Source organism: Octopus sinensis, linkage group LG23, assembly GCF_006345805.1.
Source record: "Octopus sinensis linkage group LG23, ASM634580v1, whole genome shotgun sequence".
Lineage (NCBI taxonomy): Eukaryota > Metazoa > Mollusca > Cephalopoda > Octopoda > Octopodidae > Octopus > Octopus sinensis.
In genome coordinates, this window is record NC_043019.1 from 31678921 (window position 1) to 31698058 (window position 19138).

The following is a 19138-nucleotide window of genomic DNA, read 5'->3' on the forward strand; positions in this document are numbered from 1 at the left end:
AATTTAGATATATTAAATATAACAGCTTGGATCTATTGATATAAATATCTATGCAACAATATATGTAAACAAACTTTTATTTAGTTTTTAGAAATATCAAATATATATCATATTATACAGACAAGAAGGTAATATTTCGAATGCAGTATAGTCACGAAAACAGTTGAAAGAGTCTGTTTACATGGCTGTACTGTGAAATATTATCTGGTCTGTGCAATAAATATCTATATTTTTATACTTAATTATTCATCATCTGAAAGTCTCCACTCTTTACTTTCCCTCGTTTTGCATGTATACATATATACATATTTTGTATTTCATACTCAAGCCATTATATTTAGTATATTTTGTTTGTTTATCCACATAACTGCTTATATATATATATATAATATATATATATATATATATAGTGACTTTGTGGTTAAAAAAGCTTGCTTACCAACCACATTGTTCCAGGTTCAGTTCTACTGCATGGCACCTTGAGCAAATGTCTTCCACTATAGGCTCAGGCCGACCAAAGCCTTGTGAGTGGGTTTGGTAGACAGAAACTGAAAGAAGCCTATATATATATATGTATGTGTGTGTGTGTACATATCTGTGTGTGTGTGTCTGTGCTTGTCCCCACCACCATTGCTTGACAATAGACATTGGTGTGTTTATGCCCCCGTCACTTAGTGGTTCGCCAAAAGAGACCAATAGAATAAGTGCTTGGCTTATAAAGAATAAGTTCTGGGGTCAATTTGTTCAATTAATGGCGATACTCCAGCATGGCCGCAGTCAAATGATTGAAACAAGCAAATGACTAAATGACACATATATATATATATATATTTACGAGTGTGTGTGTGTATATATATATGTGTGTGTGTAATGTACTTATCTGTGATAGAAAATTCAATAAAAACATACTCCATCTTGTGAGAGATAAATATTATTATTAAAAGGTCACATTCGGTTAGAGAATGTATAAATACATAGCCGTCTAAATCTAGTTTATTTGGTTTGTGCCTGAAGAATATGTTTGAGTTTTCTCAACATATGAAACTATTAGTAGCACTTTAATACCTGTATAGTGACCTTTAAGTAATAATAATAATAATATAATAATAATAAGAAGAAGAAGAAGAAGAAGAAGAAGAAGAATGATAATAACAATAATAATAACCCTTATCAGACGGGTTGTCATGATGGGTATACTGGGCTTCGTATATTTTACCCCAGTGCCACTTTGATGGCATGCACTGCTCTCTCACTTAATAATAATAATAATAATAATAATAATAATAATAATAATATATCATATATGTGTGTGTGTGTGTCTCTGTAATCTTGGCACCACCTTTGGGAAATGTCTTCTTCTATAGCCCTGTGCCAGCCAATGCCCTGTGAGAGTGTGGAAACTGTGTGGAAGCCACTTATATAGTGAAGGCACATGGCTCAGTGGTTAGAGTATCAGGATCACGATCATGAGGTAGTGAGTTCAATTTCTGGACCAGTCTGTGTGTTGTGTTCATGAGCAAGACATTTTATTTCACATTGCTCCAGTTCATTCAGCTGTAGAAGTGAGTTGCAACATCACTGGTGCCAAGCTAATTTGGCCTTTGCCTTTCCCTTAGATAACATCAGTGGCATGGAGAGGAGAGGCTGGTATGCATGGGCGACTGCTGGTTTTCCTTAAAACAAATTTGCCTGGACTTGTGCCTGAGAGGGGAACTTTCTAGGTATAGGGGTTTTTTACCTTACACACACACACACACATATATATATATATGTAACCAGAGTTAGCGGTTATAGTAACCGACTAAGGGATAAAATATCCATATATACTATCGGTATCCATTATCTGTATTACCCCTGGGCATTGGTGTGCAAGCACACCATACACATAGAGTGCAGGTAACAACAGGATAAACAAGAGCTTACCATTTTCTAATTTTTTATTTATATATATATATACACACACACACCCGTAATTAATCATTTATACACACACACACACATATGTGTGTATTATATATGAGTGTATGTTTGTGTGTGTGTGTATTTTTTTGTGCTGTCCCACACCACTTGGCAACCAGTGAAAAGAGACCAGTAGAATAATCATCAGATAATTATCAGACAGAAACAAACAAGTTCTGGAATCAATTTGATTCACTCAATCTGGCCAAGACATTGCTTAGCTATGACTCCATGAATTCAATGTGGCGAGAGACTCTGTTGAGGCTCTTTTATTGTAATTATGTTCAGCAAATTAGGCTTTAACACTCAGATCAACCCTGATCTATAAACTAGATTTAGAAGGTTATGTATGTATGTATACATACTCTAGCTGAATCAGAAAATCCGTTTAAGGTATGCACAAATACACACACACACATACACTTACACACACACACTCACACACACACACACACACACACACACACACACACACACACACACACACACACACACACACACACACACACACATGCACTTACACACATATGCACACATGCACACACGTATATATTGTTTACCACAGGCACGGCTGTGTGGTTAAGAAGTTTGCTTCTCAATAACAGGGTTCCAGGTTCCCACCCTCTGTGTAGCACCTTGGCCGAGCTTTTTCTTACTGTAGTCCTGGACCAACAAAAGACTAGTAAGTGGATTTGGTTGATGGAAACTAAAAGAAGCCCATAGTACGTGCATGTGTGTGTGTGTGTGTGTATGAGGGGGAAGACAGAAAGAAAGATTTGATTGTACTTAGGTTACAATTAATTTAATGTATTTTTAGTGATTCTAACCATTGGACCATTTTCTCCATTCCATTTTGTCTTATTCTTCATTTCTTCATCAGGTTCCACCGAAAAATGACCACGATGACGATGATATCGAATCGTAAGCAAATTTTATAATCATTATTCTTCTTACTTTCCATTTTCCATTTTCTTAGAGAACCGAAAGTATATTTCTTTCAATGTATTTTTTCTTTTTGTTATGCTTTTCTTTTCTTTCACTTTATTTTAGCCATGGCTGTGTGGTTTGGGAGGTAAGCCTCTCAACCATTTGGTCTTAGGTTCAGTCTCACTGTGCAGTACCTTAGGCAAGTGTCTTCCACCAAACCCCCAGGTCAACCAGAATCTTCCATGTATATCTGTTTGAAAGAAACTGGATGTGAAGCCTATCACATCTGTGTGTGTGTGTGTGTGTGTGTATGTATGTGTGTCTGCTGTCTATGTGCATAGATATGTGTGGGCACATCTCTTTGTGTTTGCGTTTGTCCCCCACTACCACTTGACAAACAGTGTTGGTTTGTTTATATCCTTATAACTTAGCAGTTCAGCAAAAGAGACCAAATGAATTGTGTTGGTTCATTCAACTAAACTCTTCAAGGTGGTACTCCAACATGGCCACAGTCCGATGACTGAAACAAGTAAATGGTAAAAGATAAGAGATAAAAAAATATATTAATCTTTTTGTTCACTTAGGACTTTTTATGTTAATTCCTATTACTGAATTGTTTGAGGTGAACATACTTCACTCTTGGCAGGTTGAGGTATTCCCAATCTTGCTTACATTTTAAATAACTTTCCATTGTTACCATTTGACATATTGACAGAAGAAAATAATTGAAGGCTAAAATCTGTATGATCAATGCACAAGCCTAATTTCACTCTTTTAACTATTGACAACCAAATCTCCATAGCTCTAAGTAGATCGGCATTACTGTTGTTTAACACCAGGTCAATTTTTTTCAAGTGGCAAGTGTATGATCAAAGGTTTTTCCAGCTGACCTTTGATCGAAGCTTCTCCAATTGAACTGCAATCAAAAGTGATCCCATATGTTTTTTTATACTAGGGACTATGTTCTTCCTCTGAGAAATGATACCTGCCAATTTGATATCCAACTAAGTGAACGATTTCTTTCCCATCTGTTGAGGATCCTCAATCTATTGGACAAAAAATATGAAGTTTGTTTATTTTTGTCAAATTTTGAGGAAATGATATCATTGATCACATTTCACTGGTTTGCTGCATTTCTGGTGGTAAGAGTGCCAAGGGAGTGTCATTAACTTGTCACAGAACATATCCTATGAACTAAGTGAAAGTCCTGTTGTTGTTGTTGTTGTTAATTCTGCCCACTATGCTATTTGAGTATTCCAAAAAGACATGGTGGCGGGGTCCAAAAAAATTAAAAGATAATTTTTTTTCTTTTTTTTTAACAAAGTAAGAGTTTGTGTTATATTCCAGCAAATACAGTATTAAAGCAATTCTCTTCCTCCGTTTTATCTTTTTTAGGAACTTGTTATTACCAGAAGGAGTTCCTGTCGACAGGCAGCGAGCTAGGTTTGTTATAAAGATCTACAAGGCAGATGGTCTGCCAAAAATGAATACAGGAATCATGGCAAATGTGAAACGGGCATTGACTGGAGAAGCAAAAGATTTGGTCGATCCCTTTGTTCAAGTTTCCTTTGCTGGAAGAAAGGTAAGAGATTTTATTTCCTCTTAGCACTTCTTCCATTCTAGGTCTCCATCCTATAAATTATTTACTACAGAACATAAAAAGATATTTCCTCTCTTACTCAACCCTATTCTGTGTCAAGGACAAATTGTAGCTTATGGGACTTTCTGAATGGTGCGTCTAAAGAAAGACTGTCCTAAACTGGAAGCATCCAAAGAATTCTGGTGGAACCCACCTCATCATGATGTAAGAAGAGAAAAACATCCTCATACTTACATCAACAACTTGATTGTGGATACTGGCCTGGAATGTATCCAGGACCTTGAGGCAGTGATGATGGACCAAGAAGTGTGGCAGATGGACTTTGTTGCTGTGGCACAGGAAGAAACTTGATCATAATAATAATAATAATAATAATAATAATAATAATAATAATAATAATAATAGTAATAGTAATAATAATAATAATATTAATAATATTAATAATAATAATAATAATAATAATAATAATAATAATGTGGCCTTCCTGGTGATAAGCTATGTTTCATGTAGCCCTCTTCTTAAAAAACATGTTGCCCATGCCTGTTCTATATCCTATAAATTTAAGTGTGAAATATCAGATATTGCCTTTTCCATCTTTCCTCCATTGTTATTCTGTATCCTATTTCATCTTTTTGTTTCAACATTTCTGTGAAACACGCTGTGTTTGTTTCAAGAAATTTAATAAAGAGTTTATTTCATTGCTGAATGTTATGTGTATTATACACAGCATTGCAGTAATATCACTCAGCAATGGCTATGCCTGTGCCTCTTCAGGTGAATAGACTCAAAAGTGTGCACACACACACACACACACACACGCACACACACACAGACTCGCGCTATGATACAAATATCTATACGTGTGTCTGTGTGTGCATGTCTATCTGGCTATCAATCTATTCATTCAGGTGAAGAGTGTATGAAGGGGTAGATGAGAAGTCTGACACACATCTTTATTTCCATATAGTAACTATTGGGTTGTCCGGAAAGTTTGTGCCGATTTATATAGTAGCTTACCTTTCAACTTATTTTAGAACATGGTTGAGTCCATAAAATAAGATTTGACTACACCTCCATTTACAGCACAGTTTAAGATATCTTTTCGTGAAAGAAGATTTATGTTCCTATTACCTGTGTTAATTCTGTAACCCTTTAAAATGGAAGATAAGAAAGTTCCTTTTCGGCACTTGATGCTTTGGGAACCAGACAAAACTTGCTGCAGCTCGGCTGGGATGTGTTATCCCACCTTCCATATTCACCAGATATTCCTCCTTCGGATTTCCACTTATTCAGGTCTCTGCAGAATAGTCTTAATGGTAAATATTTCAATTCCTTGGATGACGTAAAAAGATACCTTGATGAATTCTTTGCCATGAAACCACCTCAATTCTGGGAACAGGGTATTTTCAAGTTAAAGGAAAGATGGAGATGCATTGTGCAACAAAATGGTTCATATTTGGTTGATTAAAAAATGTAATGGCAAGTATTTATTGACCTTTTTCTTTCCTTTAAAAATCGGCACAAACTTTCCGGACAACCCAATACTAATAAACGATGTGCCATGAAGTTTTGAACTGCCTGCCATCAAGTGTATCAACTGTTTGACTTTTGAATGTAATATTTGTTGATTCCAGGGAAAAACATCAGTGAAAAAAGGAGCTTATGAGCCTGTTTGGAATGAACAGTTGGTATTTAATGAAATGTTCCCTCCATTATGTCGGAGGATACGAATTCAGTTACGTGACAATGATAGTGTCAATGAAGACGTGATCGGAACACATTTCATTGACTTAGGAAAGATATCTAACGAAGGGGATAAAGGTAAGTGCTAACATGTTTCTCACAAGTACACAGGTGTAAATTCCGCTGACATAATTCAGTTAACAGAATATTTTTGGTGAATATATATTTGTACTATTTCACAATAAATTCTCTTTCCAATTAGCTTCAGGTGTCTCATTAGGAACAGTAAATATTTACAGAATTCTATAACCATTTGTCATAAGGTGTTTCATTAGGAACGGCTGTTACTTATTGAGATGCTGTAAGATTATTAACCCCATCTATGCAGTGTATATAGTTGCACTGTTTTGATCAATTCTGTTACGCATGGATTAACGAAGAATCTTGTCTCTTACTATATAGAAACATTTTTCACAGCACCAGTAAACAAAATAAGAAAAGCATTGCCTTGGAGGGTAGCGAGGGAGATGCGCTGGAACAGCCATTCTGACTTGAGGGGCTTGCACTTGCAGACAGCAATCTCCATCCTGATAGCAGTGAGCAGGGATAAGGTCCTGGTGCTAAGAACACCAGAGGTCTCAACAGCCACAGGTTCAACCATAATTATCATTGGGTGTCCCATTCTCAAATATTTGATTTGCTTTAGTCTGGTGTTCAACAATTCTTTTGATATAAAAATATTTTGAGACTTCTTAACTTCAGGATTTACTGCGAATAGGGAACAAGCATATTCACGCATTCAGTCAAAGAGACAAAATAGTGACACTAAATAGTGGCACCAAAATAGTGGAACCAAAATAGTGGCACCAAAATAGGGGTACCAAAATAGTGGAACCAAAATAGTGGCACCAAAATAGGGGTACCAAAATAGTGGAACCAAAATTGTGGTACCAAAGTAGTGGCACCAAAATAGTGACACCAAAGTAGTGGCACCAAAATAGTGGTTCAAAATAGTGGCACAGAAATAGTGGCGCCAACGAAATGGTCAGATAATACCCATCTTACAATTCTTTCCTGTGATATTTTAACCACATATCCTTCATACTGAAGTTGTGATCTCTCAATGCAGAGAAATAATGGCTCAGCCTGAAGAGACTCCTTGATCCCCAAGCTATGCACCCTGTTACAAAAATATATTTGCTGAGCCAAATTACATTGAAGCAAGACTGTATTCTTATTATTCCTTACATCTTTTACCTCCTGTATATTAATTGCTGACTGGGACACTGTATTTTGTTATGCTACCATAATATACTACCGAATATATCAAAGGCTTATAAGTCAATGCCATGTCCTATCTGTGTTAGTAGTGTGATTCAATCACTTTTTAAATTTATCTCTACAGGTTTTCTGCAGAAAGTCGAGCCTGCACTGATAGATATGATGTTTCATGTATGACCACATCTATGTAAACAATGCTATCGGAGATAAAAAAAATATATAGGTAATAGGTGTATATTCATATTTCAGGGGTTATTGCTCCTTCATCAGCACCACAACCACCTCATTAACCATCTATGAACATATTACTTAAATATGTAAAATTAGTATACCCAATTGTGTTACATTGCTAAATTTAGTGATGTGCTCATGGATTGTTAATGGGTTGGATGTGGCACTGAAAAAACAGCAACAACTCTTGAAATATGTATATACGCCATTACTTATTTTTTCTATCTTCGATTGAGTGTGGTCAATGCTAGTGCTGCCTGACTGGCTCCCATGCCAGTGACACATAAAAGGCATCATTCAAGTTGGTCAGTGCCAGTGCCACCTGACTAGCCCCCATGCCAGTGACATGTAAAAAGCACTCACTACACTCTCAAAGTGGTTGCCAGATCAGATTGGAGCCTGGTGCAGCCTCCTGGCTTACCAGTCCTCAGTCAAACCGTCCAACCCATGCCAACATGGAAAGCAGATGTTAAACGATGATGATGATTGCATTGTTTACATAGACATATTCATATAAGAAATGTAACTTTTAATGCCGGCTCTAATTTCTACAGAAAACCTACAGAGGCAACTTCAGTGTATTATATCAGGTTCTGTTTGGAGGGGCAATGGCCCAGTGGTTAGGGCAGCGGACTCGCGGTCGTAGGATCGCGGTTTCGATTCCCAGACCGGGCGTTGTGAGTGTTTATTGAGCGAAAACACCTAAAAGCTCCACGAGGCTCCGGCAGGGATGGTGGTGATCCCTGCTGTACTCTTTCACCACAACTTTCTCTCACTCTTACTTCCTGTTTCTGTTGTACCTGTATTTCAAAGGTCCGGCCTTGTCACTCTCTGTGTCACGCTGAATATCCCCGAGAACTACGTTAAGGGTACACGTGTCTCTGGAGTGCTCAGCCACTTACACGTTAATTTCACGAGCAGGCTGTTCCGTTGATCGGATCAACCGGAACCCTCGTCGTCGTAACCGACAGAGTGCTTCCATCCATATCAGGTTTTGTTTATTCATTCCATAATTTTCTCTGTTTCTAGGATTTTTGCCAACATTTGGTCCCTCATGGATCAATTTATATGGTTCAACGAGATACTACAGCATTCTAAGTGAACATACATATCTGAATAATGGTCTTGGAGAAGGTGTCTCTTATCGTGGACGCCTGTTGGTAGCTGTGACGGCAGAAATTGTTGACAACATGGATACGATTACCCTAGTGGAACTCGAAACATGTAATCCTTTGCCAGAGGTAAGCACTGCAATTGATGCACATGTGTAATTTATGGATGGTATTTTGTGCAAGTGTGTCTGTGTGTGTGTGTTTGTGTTTGTGAGCATGTCTGTAGGTGTGTGTGCAAGTGTATGCATGAGAGTGTATGTGTGTTTGTGAGAAAGTGTATGTTAGTGAATGCGTGTGTGTGTAATTTGTATGTGTGCATAAGTGTGTGTATGTGCATTTGTGAGTGTGTCTGTAGGAGTGTATGTGCAAGTGTATGTATGTGTGCTTGTGAGTGTGTGCAGGCATGTGTGTTTATGAATGTATGCATAATTTGTGTGTATATATGTGTGGGGGGGGTTGAGAGAGTGTGTTTGTGAATGTACGTGTGTGTGTTTGTGTGTCTGTAGATGTCTGTGCAAGTGTATGTGTGTTTGTAAGTGTGTGTGTGTATGTTTATGGATGTGTGTGTTTGTGAATGTGTGTGTTTGTGAATGTGTGTGTGTGTGTGTGAGCGTGTGTGTATCTATACAGGGTGTTCATAATTTATCTTTACAACTTCCACAATTTATTGTATTGTAACATTGAGATGTGTTGCATGCAACCAATGGAGCCTGCATGGAAGTGTTATGATATTTCTAATAAAACTGTATTTGTTTGCCCATATTTTCCAATAAGCTCTGATGAGTTATCCTTTATTTTTCATTTTTCCCGAATTGCTCAAATTGTAAAGGTAATTTATGGACACCCTCTATATTATTCCTAAATGAACTGGAGGCTAAAATTCTCAACAACTGCAATTATAGCAATCTAATGACACTCCATCAGTTGCGACGATGAGGGTTCCAGTTGATCTAATCAATAGAACAGCCTACTCGTGAAATTAACATGCAAGTGGCTGAGCACACCACAGACACATGTGCCCTTGATAAAGTTCTCGGAGAGACTCAGCATGATACAGAGTGTGACAAGGCTGGCCCTTTGAAATACAGGTACAATAGAAACAAGAAGAAAGAGTGAGAGAAAGTTGTGGTGAAAGAGTACAGCAGGGTTTACCATCATCCCCTGCTGGAACCTCGTAGTGCTTTAGGAGTTTTCAGTCAATAAATACTCACAATGCCCAGTCTGGCGAGCTGGCAGAATCATTAGCACTCCAGGTGAAAAACTTAGTAGTATTTTGTATGCCATTACATTCTTAGTTCGAATTCCGCCAAAGCTGACTTTGTCTTTCATCGTTTCGAGGTTGATTAAATAAGTACCAGTTACACACTGGGGTCGAAATAATCGACTTCATCCCTTTGTCTGTCCTTGTTTGTCCCCTCTATGTTTATCCCTCAGTGGGCAATAAAGAAATAAAATGCCAGTTGAACATTGGAGCCAATGTAATCTACCCAGCCCTTCCCCTGCGCCAAAATTTGAAATCAACTTTTCTGTTAAGGTGATGAGATGGAAGAATCGTTAATGTGCCAGGCAAAATGCTTAGCAGCATATTGTCCATCTTTATGTTCTTATTTTTTATTGCCCACAAGGGGCTAAACATAGAGGGGACAAACAAGGACAGACAAAGGGATTAAGTCGATTTCATCAACCCCAGTGCATAACTGGTACTTATTTAATTGACTCCGAAAGGATGAAAAGCAAAGTCAAACTTGGCAGAATTTGAACTCAGAATGTAGCGGCAGACAAAATACCATTAAACAATTTTGCTCGGCGTGCTAACCATTCTGCCAGCTCACCGCCTTATGTCCATCTTTATTTTCTGACTTCAAATTTCATAGAGGCCAACTTCACCTTTCGTCTCTTCAGGGTTGATAGAATAAATACCAGTGAGACAATGGAATCGATGTTATCACCTTACTCTCCTCCCCTGATATTGCTAACCTTTAGTCTAAGATTTGGAATCAATATATAAAACAGTCAATGTCTTTGCAATACAGAAAATAAAACTATAATTTGTGTCTATTATTACCATTCTTTCTCCCTTTTATACTGTTTAATTTTTTATTTTTTTGTATTGCAGAATGCTGGAGGAAAGAAAGATGAATACTTCTTGTTTGGTTCCATTTTAGAAGCAACGATGATAGACAAAAAGATTGGAGAAAAACCAGTTCATTTTGAAATGAGCATTGGTAAGATGGTTTTCTGAGAATAAAATGAAGATTTCTTATAAAGTTCCAATAAGGTTGGAAGATTAAAGTAATTCCTCAAATACAACTTGTTCAGATTTAACCCTTTAGTATTTAAACCGGCCATATCCGGCCAAAATAGCTAATCTGTTTTATGTTCAAACTGACCAGATCCAGGCTCTCACACCTACCCTACAATGTTATTCTACATTAAGTAATTACACCATCAAGATCTTGAAGATATGAGATAATGCATGATTAATTCAAATCAATGGGAATCAATAAGCATTATGTTTGATAGAATAATCTGAACACTAAAGGGTTAAGTATTCTTTCTTAATATATTTTCCTTTATTCTTTTACTTGTTTCAGTCATTTGACTGCAGCCATGCTGGAGCACCACTAGAATGGTTTTAGTCAAACAAGTCGAACCCAGGACTTATATTTTTGAGCCTAGTACTTATTTTATCAGTCTCTTTTGCCAAATTGCTAAGTTACAAGCATCTGAACACACCAATACCAGTTGTCAAGTGGTAATGGTGGGCAAACACAAAAACATAGACACACACACATAAATATATACAGATATATACATACATAAATAAATATATATATATATATGAATGCCGATGTCAGTGCCGCCACAACTGGCTTCTGTGCTGGTGGCACGTAAAATGCACCAATCCGATCATGGCCGTTGCCAGCCTCGCCTGGCACCTGTGCAGGTGGCACGTAAAAAGCACCCACTACACTCACGGAGTGGTTGGCGTTAGGAAGGGCATCTAGCTGTAGAAACACTGCCAGATCAGACTGGAGCCTGGTGCAGCCTTCTGGCTTCCCAGATCCCCGGTCAAACCGTCCAACCCATGCTAGCATGGAGAACGGATGTTAAACGATGATGATGATGATGATGGGCTTCTTTCAGTTTCCATTTACCAAATCCACCTGCAAGGCTTTAGTTGGCCTGAGGCTATAGTAGCAGACACTTGCCCATGGTGCCATGTAGATCCATATGGTTGGGAAGCAAGCTTCTGACCATACAGCCACGCCTGCACCTATTTATCATCTTTTTTTTAACTATGTTGTGCTTGAGAAGAAGACCCATCAAGCCAAGCAGAATCACAGTTGTGGCAGATACTGGTGTCACACAAATTTGCACCCGTGCCAGTGACACATAAATGCACCCTGTTGTCATGCAAATGGCATCCATGCCGGTGACACATAAAAGCACCCATTACACTCTCAGACTGGTTGGCATTAGGAAGGGCATCCAGCCATAGAAACCTTGCCAAATCACACCGGAGTCTGGTGCAGCCTTCCAGCTTGCCAGCTCTGGTCAAACCGTCCAACCCATGCCAGCATGGACAATGGACGTTAAATGATGATGATAATGAGGATGGTGATGATGATGATGATGATGGGTGGTAGTGGGCTAAGACAGCTATGGTGACCATCAAGCTGTAGATTTTACAGTGGGTGTGATCTTCTAGTTAAATTGCCTTACAGGATTTCAGAGCCCCACCTACCTTGAAGTTACTGGAAGAGTGTCAAAGGTATCTCCGTACCACCCACCTGTCTCAGAGTGCTTGTTAAGGGTTACGGGCACTGCTGTTCCTCTTGACAAAGGCCCAAAAAGAAAGAAAAAAAAACTGGGGTGTCGGGGCTAAGAAGCATCAAACCCTCAATGACTGTATTCCAAAAATTCTTTATTGATCTTTGATTACAGGGAATGCTGGAAATGTTTTAGATGGTTACAACCCGCCAACCAATCGAGATGGCGACAGCAGCGAAGAAACAGGGGAGTCTGAAGAAGACAAATCTGTGGATCAGAACGCTGCAGCTGAAATACCACAATGGCAGAGTACGACTTCACCAATTAAGCCAGTGACCAAAGACAAAATCTACTACATAATGCCTTACTATGAAGAAAAACCGTGCGTGTACATCAAAGATTTCTTCGAAGACCACAGGCGCAGAATGTATAATAGTAATATACTTCAGAAGATAATTGTTAAATTGGTAATATTTTCTGGTCTGCTTATTTTTTTAACTTAATTGAATGTTCCTGCTCAACCATAAATCACCATTGACATCATCCTCATCATCATCACCAGTACCAATATTACAATCAACATCATGATCATTATCATGATCATCATTAACATCATCATTATCATCATCATCATCACCATTGTCATCATAACCATCATTATCATAACCATCATTATCATAACCATCATTATCATCACCATCGTCATTAGCATCATCACTATCATTCTATCATCATCATCATTGCTATTGTCATCGACATTGCCACCATCACCATCATTCATCATCATAATCATTATTGCCATTGTCATCACCACCATTATCATTTGATCATCATCATCGCCATCGTCATCATCATCATCAGTGTCATCATCATCATCATCATCATTACCATCAACATCATCATCAGGATCATCATCACCACCCATCACCACATATTTTTGCATTTGACTTGCAATATTTTTCTTGATGTGAATCCATGAGTTGAAGCATATTTTTGTTCTCTCTCAGTAGGGTCATTACGCAAATAATAAACACACAGACTGTTTTTATTTCACTTCTGTTATATATCTTTATATTTGTCAATTTGCTAACATTTAATCAGTTAATTAATCGATTATTTGATTAGCCATTCAGTGAGTTAATTAATCAGCTACATTCATCAAAGTCCTTTTGGTGCTATTCTTGACCCCTTCAATGACATATCCTCTCTACTTCAGATCTGCTTCAGGTCTGTCTGGAATAAGACCCGGAGCAGAGAGGTCATGTAATTCATGAGGTTCTGAGTGGCAATGAAAGGACTTCAACAAACCTTGTTCATTGATTGATTAACACAGCAATTAATGAAACATTCAATTAGTTAATTGGTTAAATATTAATGACTTGACTGATAAAAATAAAGAAAGGAAACAGAACCAGTGTGTGTTTATTATTTGCATGACAAAGGCAGCGGGCTGGCAGAAACATAAGCATGCTGGACAAAATGCTTAGCGATATTTCGTCTGTCTTTACGTTCTGAGTTCAAATGCTACCAAGGTTGAGTTTGCTTTACATCCTTTCAGGGTCAATAAATTCAGTATCAGTCAAATACTGGGATCAATGTAATTGATTTCCCCTTCCCCTCAAAAATTACAGGACCTGTGCTTGAATTTGAAATAATTATAGGTTTAATGATTCGACTGACATTTCACTCGCTTTTATGTTCTGAGTTCAAATCCTGCCAAGGTCAGCTTTGCCTTTTGTCCTTTTGGGATCGATAGAATAAATACCGATCAGGTACTAGAGTTGATATTATTGACTTCCCCCTTCCCCTCAAAAATTGCTGGACCTGTGCCAAAATTTGGAACAGTTATTGGTATAATGATCTGACATTTCAGCCATTGTTTTTGTTCTGAGTTCAAATCCTGCCACGGTCAACTTTGCCTTTTGTCCTTCTGTGGTCAATGAAATAAGTATCAATCAGATACTAGCGTAGTTGTCATAGACTTACCCCTCCCCTCAAAAATTGTTAGCCCTGTGCCAAAATTTGAAACAACTACATTCTGAGTTCAAATTCTGTCAGGATCAACTTTGCCCATCATCCTTTCAGGGTCAATAAAATAAACACCGATCAAATATTGGGGTCATCAACTTCCCCCTCCCCTCAAAATATGAATGACTGGCCCTGCGTCAAAATGTGAAACACTTATTGGCATAACAACCCGACTGAGACAATAAAATATAATATTTTTATCCTCATTAATCTTTTTCTAATTGTTTCTTTGTTTCCTTTTTCTCTTCTTCTCATTCTTCAATATTCAGGAGAATGGTATCAACGAAGTACAAGATTTAATTAATCAAGAACTACCGTTCCCAGAGAGACGATTACGAGGTGTATTGGAAGAATTAGGTCTTGGCTGCTCCAAATATATGACATTGGTGAAGAGCTCTGGGAGTGGAGGATCGTTTAATAAAACCAAACTGGACAAAGAGAGATATAAACTTTTGGTCAGGGAAATAGTAAGTAAGACCATTACATTTGCAATCAAAGAATGAGACATGTCTTGGAGCCGTGGATTTGGTTGGAATGCCTTTGATCACGGGTCCATTCAGTCAAGCTTGACTTGGTGGAAACAGTGGCATATAGGGAGACAATCAATAATAATAATAATGATGATAATAATAATAATAATAATAATAATAATAATAATAATAATAACAACAATGATAATAATAAAAATAATAATAATGATGATAATACTACTAATAATAATAATGATAATAATATAAATAAAAACAACAATGATGATGATGGTGATGGTAGTAGTAGTAGCAGTAGTAGTAGTAGTAGTAGTAGTAGTAGTAGTAGTAATAACAGTAGCAAGGATGTAAGTGAATATATTTAGAATTCATAGTTTTTGTTACCGACTTCTTTGTTTAGTTGTTGCTGTTTCTGTTGTTGTTGTTGTTGTTTTAGCTTGATCAAGCAGACCAGTGATCAAAGTCATTCCAGCTGGTTTCGAATGCGATTAATATAAACTCCGACGTAGACAAACATGTGCACGTATGCATACACCTACACGTGCACACACACACACATACACATGCACATACACACACAGTGAGCTTTAGTCCAGCTTTCTGTCTACTGAAGCCATTTTTTTTTTTATTCAGTCATAGAATATCTAGGATTATATTTTACGAAGTCTCTTCCCCTTTTACAAAATGATAGGGGGAAATTCAAGAGAGCTGACTGGTTTATTTAGTAGCTTAAGAAGCTTGCATCCCAGCCACATGGTTCCAGGTTCAATCCCACTGCGTAGCACCTTGGGTAAGTGTCTTCTACTATAACCTCAGGCCAACCAAAGCCTTGTGAGTGAATTCGGTAGACGGAAACTAAAAGAAGCCTGTCATATATATATATATTATATATATATATATATATATATACATATATATATATTCAACAACAATTGAGGAACGGCCTCAATAGGCCATTCGACCCACTAGAAAGAGCAGCCAGGACTCAAACCACCAAGTAGTAGTAATTCAGAAATTAAAGGAAAATTAAAAAACATTTACCCTATTCATCTTTAGACAATCTCTGACTATTTTTTGTTTCTCACTAGACTGCTGGTGGCGAAAAAATTTCTATTGAATTTTTTGCTAACATATATATATATATATATATATATATATATATATATATATATATCATCATCATCATCATCATCATCGTTTAACGTCCGTTCTCCATGCTAGCATGGGTTGGACGGTTCGACCGGGGACCTGGGAAGCCAGAAGGCTGCACCAGGCTCCAGTCTTATCTGGCAATGTTTCTGCAGCTGGATGCCCTTCCTAACACCAACCACTCCGTGAGCGTAGTGGGTGCTTTTTACGTGCCACCCACACAGGTGCCAGGCGAGGCTGGTGCCTCAACAGGTCTTTGTGTCCAAGGGAGGAAAGGCATGCATAAGTGGGCTGGGCTCACTTGTCCTGCCTGGTCTTCTCACGTACAGCATATTTCCAAAGGTCTCGGTCTCAGTGAGGCCTAAAGTTCGAAGGTCGTGCTTCACCACCTCGTCCCAGGTTTTCCTGGGTCTACCTCTTCCATGGGTTCCCTCAACTGCTAGGGATTGGCACTTTTTCACACATCTATCATCATCCATTCTTGCCACATGACCATACCAGCGCAAGACAGGACAAGGAAACTAACAATAAGGGCTTTTTTAAGCCTAGACGGTGGAAAAATTCATTTGAACGCATTCTGAAGAACGGCGTACGAAGACAGAAAAGCCGATGTTGACTTGTTGAAGGCAGTAGACAGAAAGAAAGTTAGTAGCCCGCAGGTCAGCAACAAGAGGGAGGAGGAGGAGGAACGGTGAAAGAGAGAGGAGAAGAAACCAGAAAGGGGGAAAAATAAGAGAGGGAGAGAGACAGGTAGGGAGGAAGACAGACAGGCAGGGAGGAAAGGTCCAGAAAGAAAGTTAGTAGCCCTCTGGTCAGCGACGAGAGGTCCATAGCTAAAAAACATGGTTGAGAACCCCTGGGCTAAGAGCATATCTATAAGTAATTTTATGTTAATTAGCTGAATATGAAAATAATCAGGAACTTGTGAATATTTTTACATTCATTTTACCTTTTTTTTTTACCTGTTGTACCATTTGTATCAATAGCCACAAAGTCATCTGAATACAGTTTTTATAAATTTAGTGACATTTATTCAGACTAGATATACATAACTTTGTGATGTATACATAGTGTTTTGCGGCAGTAAAATCACTTGGTAAATTACTAGAAGTCATGTTGTTACTGTTTGGTAGTGGGTGTCTGTTATTTTAGTGTCGTCATTTGACCATTCCTGTAGAAATACAATGGAAATCATGAAGACTAAAAGGTTAAGCTCTTAATCCAGTTCTTAAACTATGTAATTCTTTATAATCCTTCTGATTGCATAAGTGTCATTGTATCAACAAGTTAGAATTCCTGTAAAGCTACTGACCTTTTACAAAGAAAAGACTGAACCAGCCTGGAATTTAAGCATTCCATGGAAATAATAGCAAGAATATATTCACATCTATGTGAAAAAGAAAAAGGCAGCCTCTGCAAAACTTCTGGAAATTGAATGTGCCTGGGAAAGATGTAAAAGAAATATTTAAATTCCAAGATAAAAGAATTTACTCTTTAGCATTCAGGTTCTTCTATCAAATGTAATGCTTATATATTTACATACATTCATCATCATCATCATCATCATCATCATCATCATTTAACGTCTGCTTTCCATCCTGGCATAGGTCAGACAGTTTGACTGGAACTGGTAAGCCAGAGAGCTGCACCAGGCTCCAGTCTGATTTGGCTTAGCTTCTATGGCTGGATGACCTTCTTAATGTCAATGACTTCAGGAGTGTAATAGGTGCCTTTTACATGCTACTAGCACAGGTACCATTTACATGACACTGGTAACAGCCATGACTACGATTTCACAGGTGCCATTCACATGACACTGGCAATAGCCACAACAGTTTCAATTGATAATTTATTATCATGTAGCTCTGAAGGCGGCGAGCTGGCAGAAATGTTAGCACGCCAGGCGAACTGCTTAGTGGTATTTCATTTGTCTTTACGTTCTGAGTTCAAATTCCGCCAAGGTCGACTTTGCCTTTCATCCTTTCGGGGTTGATAAATTAAGTACAAATTGCGTACTGGAGTCAATCTAATCGACTGTCCCTTCCCCGAAAATTTCGGGCTCTGTGTCTAAAGTAGAAAAGATTATCATGTAGCTTTGAGATTTTCCTGATGTGACTGCTTATTTTTAGTGTGACATTGTAGAGTAGGTGTGAAAGGCTGGACCTGGCCAGTTTTAACAAAAAAATAGGAAAATTTTGGGGATAGACATGGTCAGTTTAAATATTAAAGGTTTGAATATTTCTTTTTAAAGAATTACAAGACTATATTCAGTAATAAAACATATTTAAAGAACATTAAAAGATATTATCAGAATTGATTTTTATCTTTTATTCTGGAGTGGAGACGGTTTCAAAGACCCTTCATGAGGCCTTTTGGCAGAAGAGAATGAGGACATTTTCCTCAAGCCAGAGATCTAGCCCAAATTCTCGTAATAGAGCAGATTCAGCTAAAAGTATCCAAGGTGTCAGGTGGTGATATTAGACTGGTCAACTGATAATGCTTACTCACCCCACCAAATTCGATTGTGTTGTGAGAAGATGCAGAAGGAATAGATTTTATTACTAAAAAATAAAGGGAGAGCAAGAAGGTCTTCACAAAGCAAATGCTATCAATTTCTCTTCATAGGACCGGGTGTCTACTATACTTGACAGGTCAACAAATTATGTCTAACACCAACCTACAAAATTTTTATGAGTTATAAGAAAGTGTAGAAGGAAGGAATTTCATTACTAAAAGGTAAAAGAGAAAGAAAGTCTCAAAAAGCAAACGGTGTCAGTTTCTTTTCTACTACATTTGACTGGTCAGTAAATCGTGTCTAAGCCACCATCCAAATTGCACCATTACAAGGTGTAGAAAGAATGTATTTCATTATTAAAAAATAAAAGAGAGAGACTTGGTCTTCATAA

The 19138-nt window shown here is 37.8% G+C and overlaps 1 protein-coding gene across 1 annotated transcript in view; it reads left to right on the forward strand.

Moving 5' to 3' along the window:
• The window catches only part of LOC115223409 (otoferlin-like), a 602516-nt gene that overhangs the window by 430174 nt on the left and 153204 nt on the right, over positions 1–19138 (forward strand). Inside the window, exons 14-20 of the mRNA XM_036512652.1 lie at positions 2840–2880; positions 4282–4468; positions 6121–6307; positions 8711–8922; positions 10910–11018; positions 12742–13034; positions 14865–15062. Coding sequence (XP_036368545.1) covers positions 2840–2880; positions 4282–4468; positions 6121–6307; positions 8711–8922; positions 10910–11018; positions 12742–13034; positions 14865–15062 — 1227 coding nt within the window. The remainder of the gene's footprint in view (positions 1–2839; positions 2881–4281; positions 4469–6120; positions 6308–8710; positions 8923–10909; positions 11019–12741; positions 13035–14864; positions 15063–19138) is intronic.